Source organism: Caretta caretta, chromosome 7, assembly GCF_965140235.1.
Source record: "Caretta caretta isolate rCarCar2 chromosome 7, rCarCar1.hap1, whole genome shotgun sequence".
NCBI lineage: Eukaryota > Metazoa > Chordata > Testudines > Cheloniidae > Caretta > Caretta caretta.
Genome location: NC_134212.1, coordinates 36,941,751 through 36,960,973, shown reverse-complemented (window position 1 = coordinate 36,960,973; position 19,223 = coordinate 36,941,751). Strand labels below are relative to the sequence as shown.

General features: G+C 42.2%; 1 protein-coding gene across 16 annotated transcripts in view; it reads right to left on the bottom strand.

Annotated features, from left to right (window-relative positions):
- IQSEC1 (IQ motif and Sec7 domain ArfGEF 1) overlaps positions 1–19,223 on the bottom strand; it is a 718,662-nt gene that overhangs the window by 88,432 nt on the left and 611,007 nt on the right. For all 16 annotated transcript variants that reach the window (XM_075130532.1, XM_075130544.1, XM_048858459.2 and 13 more), the window contains one exon: positions 8,036–8,318. In XM_075130532.1, the coding sequence (XP_074986633.1) occupies positions 8,036–8,318 (283 nt within the window). The remainder of the gene's footprint in view (positions 1–8,035; positions 8,319–19,223) is intronic.

The window sequence follows — 19,223 nt, the reverse complement described above, 5'->3', positions numbered from 1 at the left end:
TGTTGGGCCCTTCAATTGAAAAGTATTTCCGGGGGCAGGGGGGGGAAATAGATCACACAATTGCTCACTAGCCCTGTGGCTACATTTTACAATATCTTTCAACTATTTATCTTGCTTTCTGATACACCTTTGCCAATATTTGCTAACAGCTTAAATATTTTTCATGACTGCAATTAAAGCTTTCCAGAACAGCGATCCACCACGTTTATATTGTTCTGAAGGGTTACTATCTTTTAGTATAGGTCTGCGAGGCCAAATGCATGCTTCATAATGTAACATTTGCAGCCCTGATTCTCCATTAAGATGGCATAAAAGGGGCAGATGAAATTAGACCCTGTGGAGTATCTGCAGTGCAGGGGGCCTCTTCAGCCAGTCTAGAGCTCTATACAGATCCTCTGTGCAGCCCCTGGTGTAGGTGTGTGCCAGGGATGCCAGGGCTGGGAAAAAGGCCCATAAAGGGCCATTCAGTGCTGCTGTAGTTAGAGAAATCCTTGTGGCTGCTCTAACTTGCACTGCAGGTTGGACATGCCCCCAGCCAGACTCAGAATTTGGCTTAAAGCCACACTTACCCCACAACCCTGGGCTATACCTCCTAGGTGCAGCTCAGAATGTGGTCCTTCGTGTCTCAGTGTGTTGATGTTCCATGGTACCCAAAAGCTCGGTCTGAATCTTTTAATAAATTGCAAACTAGAGTCCTTATTTTTGCCACTTACTATCAATACGCGGCCAAATACCGCAAGCAGGTCACTTTCTCTCCTCTGTACAGCTTTGAATGCATTTGTGTTTCACAGATCAATGAATAACTACGTATAAAATTTGTCGGTCAACGAAGCTTAGTATGTGCCAGAATCTACCTTTGAACTTTGTGAAAGTAGAATGAATTATATTGAAATTATAATTCATTAAAGAAATGCTACTTGAAGGGTTTGTTGAAATATAGTTGTCAGGAAGAGAAACATTAAGGAGTGTGAGACAATGGGTCCTCAAACTATATTAACTTAGAGCTCCTACTGAGCTAGGAGATTGGTAAACGTTAGTATGCAAATAAGATATGTATGTATATTTGTCAGTTTCTGCTTTCTTTTGTCTCTTATGTTCAATTGGCTTTGGCTTAGCTGTATAAATAAGTTATCTTGGGCCTCAGAGAGGGGCTCACATCTGGGTGCATTAGCAAAGCGCTTTGCTAATAAACAGAGTGGTCTGACAAATTATGTGAGTCCTGAATCTGACTTTGACAATTTGGAGGTTCCACCGAGATGGCAACCGTCTTCACTGGGGCCATGTGACTCCTGACTGTTCTTAGGACGGCCGTGGCTGAGGACCGTCTTGTCTCTGTGTCTATCCGTCCTCCCTGTGGTGTGTTCGAGTCTGGGCGCCATCTCCGTTCGGGGATCGGCTGACCAAAGGGTTCCTCTCCCCACGGTCTAAGTGAGTGAAATCTGCACAATCGCAGCCGCACCGCGCCTTGGGTAAAACCCTTAGTGTGAAAGCAAGGGCGATTGAGGCAGTAGCCTGTGGGCTCCTTTTGTCTGTTGCACCGGGCATCGCTCTGATGAACCCGACTTTCCTTCTTGTGTGATTGGTGTGTGAAGTCCTCCTGTATGGGTAACCAGACGTTTAAGTTGGGACAGTTCCCTAAAGGGACGCCGGCTCAGTTTATGTATTTTAGGAAGAGTCCGGACTCCTGTAAATTTCTGGAAAAATGGTCTAGGCTAAGGGGGTCAGGTAGAGTGGCTACTACCACCATTACGCTTCTGTCCCCAGAAGCCTTTACAGCTATTCTGAGGGAAAATGGGCCCTTTTCCCACAGAAATGATCTATAAGGGACTGCTGCAGGCAGCTGGCAGAGAGAGAATCTGATCAAAATTATTTAACTATTTGGTAATGTAATCAAAATCACTAAAGGATGTAAGGAGTTTCTATTGGAACTTAACTTGGCTGCTCCTGGTTGTGTCTAGTTGTACAAGATGGAAGTGTAATCGGGGTACAGTTGTGTAAAAGAGTAATCACAGCGCAAGGGATGTTAGGCAAAAGAGAATTGTGTGTGTGTGTGAATAGTGCTAAAATCTGAAGCTGTGTCTCCGCCATTACCTGAGAATAAACTTATAGCTTGGTACAGCAGAGAAACTATTGCAAACATGGTCTGTTGCACAAGAGGGGAAACTGAGGTACACTACCTCATGAATTTCATAAATGACCAGTGAGTGGGATAATTCACTAGCCTGACTATAGAACAAAATAAGGACAGCCTAGAGGTAATTCTTCTGTTTTTCCTGCAATTAGCAAGGAAATTTGTAAAAGAAAGTGGTATTATTATTATTAAGCAATAATCTGTCCCCACCAGGGGGGTGGAAATTGTTTCTTTTGTTTTTAGACTCTACAAGCAAGCTGGCGCCAGCGGAAGAATAACTCAGAATACCATGGATCTATGTTTTGTGTTGTTTGTCTGTGGTGTTTGTCTTGTTGCTAGCATTGCTGTGTTTTAATGAACAGACAACCTCATGACATGGGTGGGGGATGGCTTCAAAAGGCTGACCTTGGCTGGGGGGGGGAAAGATGTGTATGGGACTGCAAACGGCTAACTCAGGAGAATTCCAAAATTCAGTGGCCACTGTTAGGATCTTGGGACAAAGACTGAGTAGACGTCTTAAAAGAAAAACTCGGCCAACCTACAACTAAATTGGCAAAAGGAGAGGTTGATTGTTTCATGCAGTGGTGGGAAGAGGCAAATCATAGGTGGACAGAATCAAAACTTGCCTCTCTCAAAGATTCTGGCTTCTATCCCACCAGATGCAACTCATTTTACTGTTGTTGATTTGTGCTCTGCTTTCTTTTCTCTCCCAGTTCACCCTGACTCCCAGTTCCTGTTTGCCTTTTCTTACAAGGGGCAACAATACACATGGACCACACTGCCCCAGGGGTATAATGAAAGCCCGTCATATTTTTCCCAAGCATTAGCCCGAGACCTTGCTGACCTTGTTTTCCTGTCCAGGTCCACACTAGTCCAATATGTAGATGATCTACTCCTCTGTTCCCCTTCATTGTCTGCCTCTGAAACCGACTCTTTAGTGCTCCTTACTGCCCTAGCAAATAAGGGTCACAAAGATTCTCGCTCTAAACTACAACTCTGTCAAGCTTCTGTCACATACCTCGGCTTTCTCCTCTCCCAGGATTCCCGTGCACTTTCTCCCACCCGCGTCCAAGCTATCCTTAGCTTTCCCTGACCCCGCTCCCCAAGCCAGGTCCAGAAGTTTTTAGGCATGGCTGGATTTTGCAGACAATGGATTCCCCAATATGCCTCCCTTGCAAAACCTCTCCAGGAACTCACTCGATTCTCTGTGCCTGACCCCATGCCATGGCCCCCTGAGGCCAATTCTGCCTTTGTTTCTCCCAAACAGGGTTTGGCTTCTGCCCCTGCCTTAGGGATGCCTGACTATTCTAAGCCTTTTACTCTTTTCTGCCACGAACAATCTGGGTGTGCACTTGGAGTTCTCACTCAGATGCACGGAGAAAAGAACCGCCCAGTGGCTTATTTCTCTGCCACTTTAGACCCTGTTGCCCAAGGCTTACCCCCCCCTGCCTGTGTGCTGTGGCTGCTGCAGCATGCCTAGTCAAAATGTCTGATTCCTTTGTTCTCCGCTCTCCTCTTACCCTCCTGGTCCCTCACTGACCTCACCTTGCTCCAAGACTCTGCCCCAGAAACCGAGAAAGAATCCTGGGTTGCCCAAGGTTGCTCTCTACATCCTGATTCCTTTTGGCGCTCGCCTACTGGCGCCTTTGTAGCCCCCTTTACACTCTACCCATCTCTGGCCACCCTGCTACACGGTGTTTTGCAGGTCAGAAAGGAGGGGATGGTCTCTGCTGTAACTAAGACAGGATAGTGGGTGTCCCCCCCCATTTTAGCTCTTTTGCAGCCTGCCACTGTGCAGCCTGTACTAAAAAGCCATAATATTGGTAAACCTGTAAAAGTGGCCCAGGGGTTCCAGGGCCTGCCTCAAGCACTGTTCTTGCACAAATGCCTAAGTGTCAACAATATGAATTTATATTGGTTATGGTATGTTTATTCTCTGGTTGGATTGAAGCCTTTCCTTGTCGCAAGGCTGACTCACTGTCTGTTGCCAAATATTTGTTAAATCATATTATGCCTGCCAAGGGAATTCCTGCTACTCTGTCCAGTGATCGGGGTACACATTTTACTTGACAACTTGTTCAACACCTGGACCGTATATTGCATATCAAACATCTGTTGCACCGTCCCTACCACCTACAGAGTGCAGGTGCAGTTGAAAGACGAAATAGTGTATTTAAGCGTATGCGAGCTATGACTCCCTTTCCAGATTTGAACTTGACTCACAGTGCGCTCCTTCAATATTGCAAGGGACTAATGCAAGCTGTAAGTCACTTCCATTCACAGGTTCGAGCCGCCCGGCCCACAGAACCCACCTCCGATGCTTGCCACAACCTCGAGCCAGATGATTGGGTCTATGTACGGTGCCATCATCGAAAGCACGCCTTGGAGCCCCGGTGGAAGGGTCCTCATCAGGTACTGCTTACTACACAGACGGCTGTTAGACTATCTGGCATCGCAGCGTGGATACATGCTTCACAGTGTAAAATGGCACCATCCCCAGAGAACCAATCACCACCTCAGGACAACTCAGAGTCAATTTTGACTCCAGAAGAAGACGTAGAGGAACAGTCTGCAATACCTTACAATCTATGCTCTCGTAAGGGTTGCCAGAAGCAGACGCTGTTCCTCGGCTGCTAGTATCTTACAGTCTGGGGAGACCATGATGACAATTCTTTTATTCAGCAGCAGGTGTGGATAGCTCAGACCCTTAATATTTCTAATTGCTGGGTCGGCAGCCACATCCCAGCCCACTCTCAAACTGGTGTTCTTGTCCTCGCTATCCCACTCAAGTCTCCAGACCTCACTGGAGGGCCTCGTCCGTTTAACAAAATATGGATCAGCAATGACACTTGGGAAGCGGTGGGAATAAATGCAACTAAATGGATAAATGTGATGGAGGGAAAAGGTCATTGGTGTTGGGTGTGTAATGGGACAGGGCTGGATCTGGCGAAAAGCCATTGCCTTCAGCATATTGTGGCCAATGGTGTATGGGATTATTCAAACAAAACTAAAAAGTGGCGGGCCGGGTATGGAGATATGAATTCAAACAGAGAAATCAATCTCATGTTCCCCCTACAGTCATGCAAATAACACCACTCCTTGTGAGGAGAATTACCCTGTATCCTTTGGGGGGATACTCCTCCTCCTTTGCAAACACCTATATGACAAATAGGTGCAACCGACGCTTCCTGGCCTTAATAGGCCATCGCTGGGTGTGTGGGACCAGCGCTTATACCACACTACCAGCTAATTGGGCAGGAATCTGTTATCCCGCCCGACTCCTCCCACAATTCCGAGTGCTAGGAACCTTCCCTCGAGAATGCCTCCGCAATTTCAGGCGAAAAAGGGACTTAACAGATGCCCAATAGTATGTAAATAACATAAGCCCCTTAACCTGGGAAGAGGCCATTGGCAGTTCCTTCATACCATTAGGGGGAGTAATACACCATGCAAAAAGGCTCCTAAGGTTACAAGCAGTAGTTGAAATAATGGCAAATGAAACCGGAGAAAGTTTAAAAGCCCTGGCCAAAGAAAAAGGGGCAATCCGACAGATGGCCCTCCAAAACCGTCACGCATTGGACATAGTGCTGGCAGCAAAAGGAGGGACTTGTGCTCTCATTGGAAAAGACTGCTGTGTGTATATACCAGACAACACCAATGAGGTAATAGATCGTGCTAGCCACTTAGAACAAATCGCATATCTTCCCCACGAAGAGCCAAGTTCTTTATGGAAGCAGCTAAGTAACCTTTTCAATTTCTCTGGCATAGGAAACTGGTTGTTTCAGGGAGCCCTAACTCTCCTGTTTGGAATCCTAATAATTTTTATATGTTTTCAGTTACTTTCCTGTTGTATCCAAAATTGTGTCAGGCATGCTACACAGATAGCTGCCCCAAACCAGAGTGCTAATTTGATGATTTTAAATATCACTGATGAACAAAGAAATAAAGAACGATTGATATGTGGAACCCAGTCATTGTTGTTCATTGCGTAGCTTGACCAAAAAGGAGGGATTGTGAAAGTAGAATGAATTATATTGAAATTATAATTCATTAAAGAAATGCTACTTGAAGGGTTTGTTGAAATATAGTTGTCAGGAAGAGAAACATTAAGGAGTGTGAGACAATGGGTCCTCAAACTATATTAACTTAGAGCTCCTACTGAGCTAGGAGATTGGTAAACGTTAGTATGCAAATAAGATATGTATGTATATTTGTCAGTTTCTGCTTTCTTTTGTCTCTTATGTTCAATTGGCTTTGGCTTAGCTGTATAAATGAAAAGAAAAGGAATACTTGTGGCACCTTAGAGACTAACCAATTTATTTGAGCATGAGCTTCCGTGAGCTACAGCTCACTTCATCGGATGCATACCATGGAAACTGCAGAAGACATTATACACACACAGAGACCATGAAACAATACCTCCTCCCACCCCACTGTCCTGGGAGGAGGTATTGTTTCATGGTCTCTGTGTGTATATAATGTCTTCTGCAGTTTCCACGGTATGCATCCGATGAAGTGAACTGTAGCTCACTCAAGCTCAAATAAATTGGTTAGTCTCTAAGGTGCCACAAGTACTCCTTTTCTTTTTGCGAATACAGACTAACACGGCTGTTACTCTGAAACCTGTATAAATAAGTTATCTTGGGCCTCAGAGAGGGGCTCACATCTGGGTGCATTGGCAAAGCACTTTGCTAATAAACAGAGTGGTCTGTCAAATTATGTGAGTCCTGAATCTGACTTTGACAACTTCATTCCTACAAATACCTTGTATGACTTTAAAATGAGCTAAAACATTGTATTTAAATTGATCTTGATCATTGTTAAATTAGAAAAACTTGTCTGTTCCATTACTAATAATACAAATTTATACACCAGAGATCATTGTAACTCAGAAATATACTGTATAAACGCATATTCTTTTGAAGTGCACCTCTTTTTGCAGTACGCATAGTCTAATAAAAATGGCAAAGAGCTTAATTCTAGTCCCATCTAGAATATCTTACCTTTTAGATAATGTTGCTGTATTTTGTTTTTTTTCAGCTGATCATGGCTGTCACAGTAAACATTAAAGCAAACCAACAGAGGACTTAGTGCATGGCTCACAGTAAACAAAATAGCGTATGGTAAATATGATCTCTGTAGCAGAACCTACATGTATTGGTGTATTGTTTACTACAAATCTTTCAATTAAAAAAACAAAAACAAAACACATGCTTACCTATTTTAAATTGTGAAACCATTGGTTCAAAAAGGACACACTGGATAGAATGTGGAAGGTAACACATTCCAAATACGGCTACTGTCAAGATACCTCAAATGTGATTTTAAAATGTTTCATACATTTAGAAAAGAAGAAGGGCCTTTTTAGAGAGACATCCTGAAGCCCTTACACAACAACTTCTACTCAGATCTTAGTGAAGTCAAATGGAGTGTTGCCTGACTGAGAAAAAACTGAACGAACAACTCAAGATCTGGCAGTTCGAATTTAGTCTGACTATAGAGGAAACAGTCTTTTTTTTTTTTCCAATAGCACCAAAACCATTCCAAGTTTAAAATTACTAATTTTACTGAGAAAAAAAATGGCATTATTTCACACTGTGAACAAGATATAAGCCAAATGCATGAAATCATAACCATGGGGAGAATTAAGTTTTCACTTTATGTTAATAACAAATATGGCGTTTTTTCCAATTTTGGCTGTTGCCTCAATGAGCTAAAGAAAAAGCGGACTGGAGGGGATGGAATTTTAATAATATTCAACTATGCCAGCTTTGAACTAACTTGGAATTAGACAAATAAAAATGAGTCATTTTCAGCAGCACACGTGAACTTCCCTAAAGCTTTTTTTGTTGGCAAACAGACCCTTTTGCCTTCTTCATAAATAAAGCAAGATAGCTTAAATACCTGCTTATCTTGTAGGTCTGAGGAGAGTTCATAGCTCTCAGAAAGTGATCTTGACCTTTTAATAGCTTCTTCCTCTGCTTGTTTTCTCAGTATTGATGTTGAGTGCTGAAGCTTAGGCCTCCGAGATCTTTGCTGCCCAGGTGAGACAGAATACAGCCCGTAAGCAGAATGGTCGTAATGGTCTGGGCTTATAGCCGAACTATGGGTTATAGGTCCTTGATGGTAAGTAGATGGGCTATCCAAAGATGTGCCAGTTTCACTACTTGGAGCTTCGCCTTCAACACTAGATAAACAAAGAAAGGGTGGGGGGAAAAAGCCTCTAGTAAGTATTATACACCAAAGTATTATACACCAAAGTATTATACACCAAAGATCTCAGCAGTTAACTATTAGTATAGCTCTATTAAGCTTCAGATTATCCAGACTTAATTCACTATTTGTTAAAATTCACCTGTAGTTATTTATATTGTAGGGTCAGGTAGGCGACAGGTCAACTATCATAAATTTAGCATTTACTTAAACAGATTTCTATTTTTGCTGCAGAAGTCTTGAGGCAGCAAAAGTGAGATTTCCTGTTTATGTAACAATTTTTACTAATATTCTGAATAACTCACTTAACCATTTCTAGGCAAAAAGAAACATTTCCAAAAGGAGCTTCTTCCACTCATTTCTACTTCAGTCCACTGCAAAACTACGAAATGTATATTTATATTTTTTGTCATGTAGGTCAAAATATAAGAAATAATGTCACATCTTTAAGTTTCAATGCAGCATAAAAATATTATTTTCCCCCTTACGCAAAGTAAATTTGAGATTTTCTGTGGCCTGTGAGGTATAATGCATTCATAGAAATTAAAGACGGGGAAAAATATCTATGAGGGTCATCTAATCGCTTTGCCAGTGCAGGATTATTCTCTCACTATATTTTGTAGAGCTTTGTCCAATCCAGTTTTAAAATACCCCAGGAGATGGGGTTTTCTAGCTAACAAAGGACCATAACTTCAGGTGTGGAATACACATTAGGACTACTTGAGACCTCTCAGAAACAAATATTCGGTTTTCATACAAATAATACTAATACTTAGGAACCAGGGGAAGAGAAATCCAGGAAATGTGACATACAACCAGAATTTTTTCTAAACTGAATCTTGTCCAAAGTTTACCTTGAGGTACCATTTATTCTTTAATGGCATATTGCATTAGCTTTTTGTATTTATGTTAGAAAACTCTTACAGTACAAGATGCCATATTTCTTTTTCATACAGCTCAAATCAAACATTGACAGACATACCATGTTGACAGGAAATGGATTTTCATTTACACTGGTTTTCAAAAGACTCAGCAACACACCCTTTCCCACGTGTGCACAAAACACAGACTTTCCCTACCTACCTTTTGTTTTAAGAGCAGATACACCAGGACTCTCAAGAAATAAAATTCCACGTGCCCTCACCCTGGTTTACACTCATGTATTACTTTCATATAGCTCACATACACTCAAACATAAAAAAGCTCTTCTGTTGTCTCTTAGAAATGAAATGCTAAGGTCCCTGTTAGACACATACCACAGCAGTCCCTTCAGCAGTTCAAAGTACAGAGTGATTTCTGAAAGAACATTCTCCAGTGGATTGCAGTGCCAGAACAGATCAAGGTTAACACTGTCAAACCTCTTCTGGCTTGAACAATGTGTAGTTGTGTAAGTGGGGAAAAAAAAGGCTCTTAGATTTCTCCAAATATTTCTACAAACATTTAAAATCGAAAGCAATTCCTCTTTCCTTGCCCCACCAAAATGTGACTCTCCCAAAAAAGGTGTTTTCAGACATGCAAACAGGAAAGATTTCAGTCTATACACAAATCACTTTTTCCGAAAAGGAAGCTAACAGGAAACTAAATCCCTTTCCCTTTAAATACAGCTGGGTTTCAATTAAAAAAAATTAATTATCCCAAATTTAGTAACTGACATTGAAAATATGAAGCCATCCATTTAAAAAAATTAAAATAAAAAATCTTAATAAATTCCATTGAGAATTTCCTTACCAAACTGCATCATATTGCCTCTTTCAGCGCTAAGAAGAATTTTTCCAGTTGAGGGTTGAATTGTTAGGCTGCATTTGTTTGTACCTAGTAAGTTCCTAATTAAAATTTATCCATGTAAGTAGTTTCAGTACAAGCACGTTAAACTTTGTTTTATATTCTAGTTATGACAAGCGATGCCAGACTATCACAAAGTTTTAATATTTTTCCTTTCTTAGCTCTAACATTTTTTGCCCTTCTCCCCTCTTAAATTGTAAAAGGTTTAATAATCCTTCTACTATGATGATTACCACACTGACATTTTAATGATTATTTCAGTACATGGCTTCTTAATGACCTTCAATGCCATTAATAAAAAGTTGCAGCACTGATTTGAAAGACATTGTTTTTTTGGGACCAAGTCATGGATTTTCTGAAATTCTCTGGTCTTCCCTCTTAATATTTTAAGGTTTTTTTTTCCCCCAGCAGTGAACGGAACCCCTGAATTATAAGCAAAAAGAAAAGGAGTACTTGTGGCACCTTAGAGACTAACCAATTTATTATGAAGTGAGCTGTAGCTCACGAAAGCTTATCCTCAAATAAATTGGTTAGTCTCTAAAGTGCCACAAGTACTCCTTTTCTTTTTGCGAATACAGACTAACACGGCTGCTACTCTGAACCCTGAATTATTGGTATAGCTAATCTCATTTTGGTTGTAAACCCACTCCCTGCTACCACGTGTCTGACCTTTGAAGCAGCAGCGAAGTAATTATTTTTTACAACGTGCAGCCCTCCTGTAGGAGAGGCTTTTCAAGTAAGCAAGCCAGATCTCCACTGCATATTTGGATGCTTTCTTCATTTCTCCACCTTCATTGCCCACTAATTTAAAAGGTTGCTTGTGTGTGCGCATGCTCACGGGAGTGAGAACAGAATCAAACATGAAATTCACCTGTCAAACACACCTTCCCTCTCCCTTATGAAAAATGTCATTCAAGGCAAGTATGACCATTTTAATAAATGTGATTTGTGTTTGGTATTAAGGACAGCTAAAGTCACTTTTTCCAAACTGTTATTGAGCTGCACATTGCCCCATCATATAATGGATTTAACAGAACTGTGGCAGTTAGGAGAGTAGGTCTTATTTTACAACAGCAATGGGCTGGTGAGGATCATCTCCGCCCCCATTACTCCTGACAATGGTTATACTAAAGTGGCGGCTCTCAACCTTTCCAGACTACTGTACCCCTTTCAGAAGTCTGATTTGTCTTCCGTACGCCCAATTTACACCTCACTTAAAATCTATTTTCTTACAAAAATCAGACATAAAAATACAAAAGTGTCACAGCACGCTAGTACTGAAAAATTGCTCACTCTAATTTTATAATTAAAGGGTAAAAATGAATCAACTGGAATATTGTTTATATGGCTCTATACACTGAAATGTAAGTACAAGTCATTGTCTGTGAAGTTTTAGTTTGTATGGACTTCGCTAGTGTAGCCGGTTGTAAAACTAGGCAAATACAGTATCTAGATGAATTGGTGTGCCTCCTGGAAGTGTACCTCTGGTTGAGAGCCACAGTACTTAAGGTAACTCATTTCCTCCAAAATGGATTCCAGACAGGAGTCCCTCAGAGTACGAGCGGAGGAGGAGGCCATCACCAGACTTTCACCCAGCCACGGATTAGGAGTCACATTCTCATCCTGTGCGAGGACACTGCTCTGCCCTTGTAGTGACAATTACAATCATGAGATTCACCCTGTCTGGAAGGGTAAACAGTGATTTCTCAGGATATGGCTACACTAGAAATGTAAGTCTACCTGTGTTAGGTCTACTTCCACCACTGCAGTAATAGCTGAGGTGGCTGTATGTCCACACTACCCTCCTTGGGTTCCTGGTATGCATCCTCATCTGGAGCACTTCCACCAACCTAGGAGGGGCAAGTGTGGGGAGCTGAGACACCAGTCTCTCAGCTCCTCTAGCAGCTCCCTGTCGGGAGCCTGGCTGCCCCACAGGCTCCTGATGGGCTCCCCTCAACCCCCATTTTGTCTACCTGCTCCACACCAGGAGTGGGGGGAAGCCACAGAGGGCTTCTCCCCTCCCCGTTTCCCACTGGGAAACAAGTACACACACCCTGGCACAGTTCTTATTCCATGCTCTGGGCCCAGGCTGTTTTTTCCCTGTCCTTTCTCCTTCTCCCCATATATATTAGCCCTTTTCTTGCCTTTACTCTTCTTATTTCGTGGCCTGGTAATTTATTATTTTTTTTAACTCTTATTTCTTTGGTCTCCCTCCTTCCCCTGCTGGCCCCCATCCTCTTTCACCCTGCCTACCAGCTCTCCTCATTACCCATCTCACCTGCAGGCTACACATTGCTTCAGCTGATCACCCATTAGTGGCTCTGTTAGACCAGGCTTTGCACATGTTTGCAGCTGTGCTGAATGTTTCAGGACCAGAGAAAGAGAGCATGGGTTGGTGGGCAGACGCCTAAGGGCATGCCTGGATATGTCAGCTGCTCCCCATGAAGGGCTGCATGGGAGCAAGGAAGGAATGCAGGAGGTTTGCAAGGAGCCACCTGCCAATTAACCTGTAGTCACTGAAGCACATTTGCAAGGAGGTGTAGGACAGACTGGGGGTCATTCAGCTTCTCCTGCCTCCTTTAGTTCCCTCCTCCTATCAGTCTTCTCCTCCTGGATTAATCTGGCATCTTCCGTTTCCAACACTGCTGAATTGCCATACCTCACAGCAGCAGGGAATAAAACACATGATGAAATACAAGGGGAGAAAGGATGGGCGTGTGATTAAGGCAAGAGAACTGGAAGTCAGGAGACCTCAAGTTACTTAAGCCTAAATTTTCAAAAGCGGTCACTGATCAACTACTGAGCACCCACAACTCAGATTCAAAGCAATGGGAGGTGTGCGTGCAAGACACCTCTGAAAAAAACAAATACAAAAAAAACAAAACAAAACAACTCTAGGGATAAGCTCCTCAAAAGAATTTGGGCTCCTAACTCCCATTGAAGATACAGGCCTAGGTATCTTAAGTTGGCCATCCAAAGCTGAGATCCCCTCAAGGAGTGACCACTTTTGAAAATGTAGGCCTTATTCACTCTGTGCCTCATTTCCCCCCCCCTTCTATAAGAGGGGGGGATACAACTACTTCCTGGCAGAACTTGTGAGATTAACTACATTCATGCTTGTAAAGCACAGTGAGTTCCTCAGAGAAGTGCTCAATAAAAACTGTGACCACCACCCCTTCAAGGCACAATTACTATAGGCCAAATTCTTATTTGGGGCTTCCACCATCTCTTAGCTTTATCCAACTGAGATGTACCTGTATTATTTATGATACTCACTGATATTCCCAGTTTATAGTAAGATACTCTTCAGGGCTTCTGTCTATTTAGGGAGACTTTGGATTTATGGACTGATTCCTCTCCCCCACAACCTCCTAATGTGTCATCTGAGTATTAAGTGTCAATGGCCTCTCTACTACAATCATAAAACAATAAAAGGAGGAGACTAGAGTAACTATAGGGACACATTTCAGAGTAGCAGCTGTGTTAGTCTGTATTCGCAAAAAGAAAAGGAGTACTTGTGGCACCTTAGAGACTACCAAATTTATTTAAGCATAAGCTTTCGTGAGCTACAGCTCACTTCATCGGATGCTGTAGCTCACGAAAGCTTATGCTCAGATAAATTTGTTAGTCTCTAAGGTGCCGTAAGTACTCCTTTTCTTTTTATAGGGACAGACTGACTCTGACTCTAGTGATACTGTATCATTCCAGTCTCAATAAAAGGGTGGAATTTAGTTGTCAGACAAGACAGGAAGAGGAAAAGGCTGCTGCCAGCACTGTACCGAAGGAGTGAATGAAGTGAAGTGGACAGACTGAAAGAAAGGAAAGTTACAGTTTGGAATAACTCATGATATTGACATTACTAATTACAAATAAGGCTTTCTACTGGGCCAAGGAAATCCTTTGTAAGATGCTGTTTGCACCTCAATTTTTTGGGGGGAAGGAAAGTGGCAAAGAAGCCATCTGAACTGGCTCAGTTGACATTAGCAAGGATCTGCTATAAAGAAGCCTGCAGAGACCACAAACTGTATCAGATTTTAATAGCACCAAGGCAAAAAAAAAAGGCAGTAGAAAAGGAGGAAGGCATGGAGAGACATGGAAACAAATTGGATATGTTTTCACTTCTCACAGATATTTAAGATTATAGGTGAAAAATCAACACTTCAGAATAACCTGCCTTCCCCCAAGGAATAAAAACTGCTGTGGAAAATTAAATATAGATGGGTTCGGAGGTTCTCTGCCCTCCACCACATGTGCAGATCTGGATTTCTTGCAACAGCTTCTCCTCATCTAACACACACAAGCATACATACTTTTTTAAAAAATGAAAATACATCAATAGAAGTGACATACGTGAATGCAAGTAGGATCTGTTCATCTCATCGGCAGGGCAATAAGACCGGGGTCATGCCTGCAGTGCAACTTACACTGCATTACCCATGATGCGCACTGAGTTCTAACAGCTACAGAATCAAAGCTGGCTGCTCTGTTTGAATCAAAGAATGATGGCAATGTGAGACCATGGCTGCCAAAAGCTGATTTTCTAACTAATTTATCTGGATGTCAAGGAAGGACAGGCTGAAGGATCCAGCCCCACACTAAGCCAAAGTAGTATACTATATAACCAGGACAACAATTAGCAAAACGGATGTTAATAATGACAATAAAGTTTGTTGTATCTTTAAAATCCTTTCCTACAATTTTGATGGCAGAAGTCATCTGGGATTACTTATTAGACAAACTAGCAAAACTGCAGCTGTACACTCAACTTATCAAGGCCTTCACTAAATCTGCAACTGGAGGAAGTGGTCTAGTGGTTAGGGCACAGCAGGAAAGGTCAAGACTTTTGGGTTCCAGACCTGGCCTTGCCACACTCTGTGTGATCCTAGACAAGTTTCTTACTGTCTCTGCGTCTTAGTTTACACCTGATTGCAGCAAATAATACTTCTGATCACAAACGAGTTGCGAGGCTTAATCGATTTAAGAATCTTGGTGTTTTTTTTTAACACACTAAAGGATCTTCATATTTAATATTACTGATAGAATAATAGGGCCCTTTCATTTGCACACTCACATTTTCCCTTCCTTACAAATCTTACCTACCTTTAACTTGACACTGTACAAAACAAACATATAAACAAAGGCAACTAAAAAATACAAAAACTTATTCACATTTGGGCCAAATACAGAGACTGATGGCTGCCCCAAAATTTTAGGAAAGTAAAAAGTAAACTCTGAGCTTTCTCTTGAGTATTTGTACACTACAGGCTTGATCTTGCTCCCAGCTGAAATCAATGGCAAAACTCCCATTGACTGCAGAGGCTGTAAGACTGGGCTCCACAGGTGGACACATTTAACGCTCATAAACATCACACCATGCTACGACAGGAACATCAAGAAATGCAAATTAGATGGTAAATATTAATATTTTACAAAAGTCTCATTGCTTCATCTTTAAAAATATCTGTTTTACAGACAACTCTACCTTGTGATCCTTAGCAGCTAACTCAGAGTGTAAAGACATTGGAAAAAACAAAAACAAAAAAAACACCTCAGATGCAAGAGGAACATTCAGTATTCAAGACAATGTAAAATAAAAACCTGAAATCACTCAGGTCATGAAGCATTTGAATGCATATATAAGGCTATAATGGGTTCACAAATTGATGGAATAAGTGGACACATGCGACAGTAACCGCACAAAAGTTGAAATCCAGCACACTGTAGATTTTATTCTGAATTAATAAAGTAGCAGAGAAATCAGCATGTTTCTGAACAGTGCATTAGCAGAACCACACCGCAGGCAGTTTTTGAACAGCAAACACACTAGAAAGCCCCTCCATCTGATCAAATTGAGGGAGGAATAAAACTTTGAGAGAGAAATTTTTGCCAATGGATATTTTACTTAGACTATGTGAACTCACTGGTTATTTTTCATCAGAGGATTTATTTAAAATGGGCTTATGAATAGGCAGTACAAAGAGGTGAGGACAAAAGCAGGAACTAAAAAAAATCCGGTGGTGTTATATGGATTAGAGATATCAGCACTATTTATTTATTCCTTAAAGATTTGTTGAGAAAGGTGACTAAATTATAGGTTTCAGAATAACAGCCGTGTTAGTCTGTATTCGCAAAAAGAAAAGGAGTACTTGTGGCACCTTAGAGACTAACCAATTTATTTGAGCATGAGCTAGGCATGCAATAGTCTGTGTTGGTGGTTCTGAGCCTGTCTGGCCTATTCAATCCTACTATATTATCAGTCGTGTTCTTAAGGTAGTTCCTAAGGGCCAGCCCAAAGTGAATCCCCATTGTGCTAGGCACTGTACAAACACAGAATAACAGATGACCCCTGCCCTGAAGGGCTTAGAGTCTAAACAGACAAAAATAGATGCAGCGAGGGGAAGGGGTAGAAATCACAAGCAGAGGGAACAGCGTGATTTAACATGGTTTTGCTATTTGATGTTAGTTCCGCGTTGGGGGGGGAGGGAGGAAAGGGGGAGAAGTGGGCTTACTTAGGAGGAGATCAGTTAAACGGACAGAAAAAGGGAAGGGGGCTAAGGAGACAAGGCAGGGTTTGAGAATAAAAAGGGCAGGTGGGAAGTGAAGCGGAGGTGAGGGGACTGAGGAGGGAAGGAGCAAACCGTTGATCAGCCAGGGCAGAAACAGTCAAAAATATTCTACAGTTTTGATTGGAATGCCCAGAGGTCCCTGCTTTGGCTGCTTCTGCTCTGGCTGGCTGTCCTCTGCAATTTTCTCCCAAGCCCACATAGGGAGGGGAAACACCATCTGGGTTCCAGTGCCTCCAGAATCTCAGGACGCAGGTCTCCCCTACAGAGTTTTGAGTCCAGGGGAAAGGGGTGCAAAGGAGAAGGGTGGTCCCTGGCTGGGACCCATTTTACCCGTTCCCTCCAAATGTAGTAGTCCCTGCTTTCATTGCTTCTGGTCCTACAGGTGGATCTCCTAAGATCTCTGGTCTTAAGACATTTTGCCATAAATGTTTTGTAACTACATAAAAATGAATGAACATGAATTCTAAGGCATGCACAGTAATTCTTCAGTTGCTAAGGTGTTAAAAGTGTGCTTGAGGATTATGAATAGAAAGTGAAAGAGAGCCAATTTCTTGTCTTCCCAGTTGACATCAGATAGGAGGGGAAAAAAAAAACAAAAAACAAAACAGCGCTCAACTCGTCCATGACAGTACTCCCATTCTGTTCTATGGAAAGCAGATAATTTTTAAAGCATGGCTGGGATTAAACATTGCCAGGAATGGCAGTCCAGACTCCAGACAGTCTGCACAATCTGAATTAAAACAAAACCTAATGAAATATTTCTGCCCAAGTTTCTCTCTTTTTTTTTATTTATTAAGATGCTACATTTTTCCAGAAATGTATTCTACTGTGACGGTTAAAGCATTTATATTAGCTTGCAGTGACCAGGCCTTTTGCCTCCTTATCACCAGACCAAAAATATTTTGCAAGGAAATGCAAACAAACCCTAGCCTCGGGAATTGCAATCTTCCTGTTGAGTCTGCCAACTGGTGGCTGGATAGAAAAGACTTAATAACAGAGCCCTCTTTTCTCCCTTCAGTTTCTGGATGCATGGTGTGTGCATCCTGTACCATACCACAGTTGGGAGTTGATCCAGGATCCTCATTGTTCAAGCCTTATGCCAGCTGAAGCAGTAGGAAGCTTTTCTGTGAATAAGCCAGTAAGAACTGTACTAAGACTGCATAAAGCAAAATTCACTCTCGGCAGTTTATTTTCCGCAGGATTCAATGTGCAATTGGACCCAATGTGAAAGACGCAGCCAGTAAAAACTCCCTCTTGATATATATTAAATAGTTATTAGAATGGAGAGGTTGCTTTACATTCTCCTTTATAAAACGGAATGTTAGTGCTCATGATACATTCTTGATCATCACTGCTGGAGTATCTCTGAACAAGTATAGCATGAGCAGCGGCAGTGCAAGCTGCCTCCATAAGCTTCATTTCTAGAGACAAGAGAAGAAGTTCATTATCCCTGACCAAAAACAGTTGTTGGCGTTCCTATCAAAGTATCAGAACCATTTCTGATTATGTTGGTTTGGGTTTTTTTAATATTTATTTTGAATAGTTGTCCACTGATAACTGGGTGGAGACCACGAACCTCATTTAACACAGGTCTTTGTTCAACCATCAGATCATTATAATTTTTAGTCACTACTTCCATGGGCTGGATTCAGACTAATAACCTAGAGAAGCAGGCTGCTATATACAATTGCAACAACAATAATAATTTGCTCCTATGTAGGGCATTTCCTTCAAGGATCTCAAACTTATAAATATCTCACAAGGAAGGTTAAGTGACTTGCTCAAGATTATAAAGCAACTCATTGGCAGAGTTAGAAACACAGCTCAGGTTTCCTGACTCCTATTTATCTGCCTTAGCCACTAGATAATGCAGCCTCCATCCTCCTAAACCAGCTTTTCCCAAACTTGGGACGCTGCTTGCTCAGGGAAAGCCCCTGGTGGGCCGGTTTGTTTACCTGCCGAGTCTGCAGGTTTGGCCGATCGTGGCTCCCATGGGCCGTGGTTCACCGCTGCAGGCCAACTGGGGCTGTGGGAAGCAGTGCGGGCCGAGGGACATACCGGCCGCCGTTTCCTGCAGCCCCCATTGGCCTGCAGCGGCGAACCGCGGCCAGTGGGAGCCGCAAATCAGCCGTACCTGCAGATGTGGCAGGTAAACAAACCGGCCTGGCCCGCCAGCGGCTTTCCCTGAACAAGTGGTGTCCCAAGTTTGGGAAACACTGCCCTAAACCATCAAGTCCCTGTGTTTCCATAAATACCTAAAGAGGACAAGCCATCATCTTGTTCTGTCCCTACGTACTTTGAAATCACATGCTATTTCCACAGGTGCCAATTTGGGGAAATTCTTCAATCAAATCTGCCCCTTCTCCAGCTCTCGTTTTTCCTACTCCCTCCCCAAATCTGTTTGAACCATCTCTGCCCAGGAGAAAGGTATACAAACATACTATGTTAGTCATACAGGAGAGAAAATAATTTTACAAGATTGCTTACTTTCTTCCAGTCATAGCTACACTTCTATCCATAAACGTTACCAA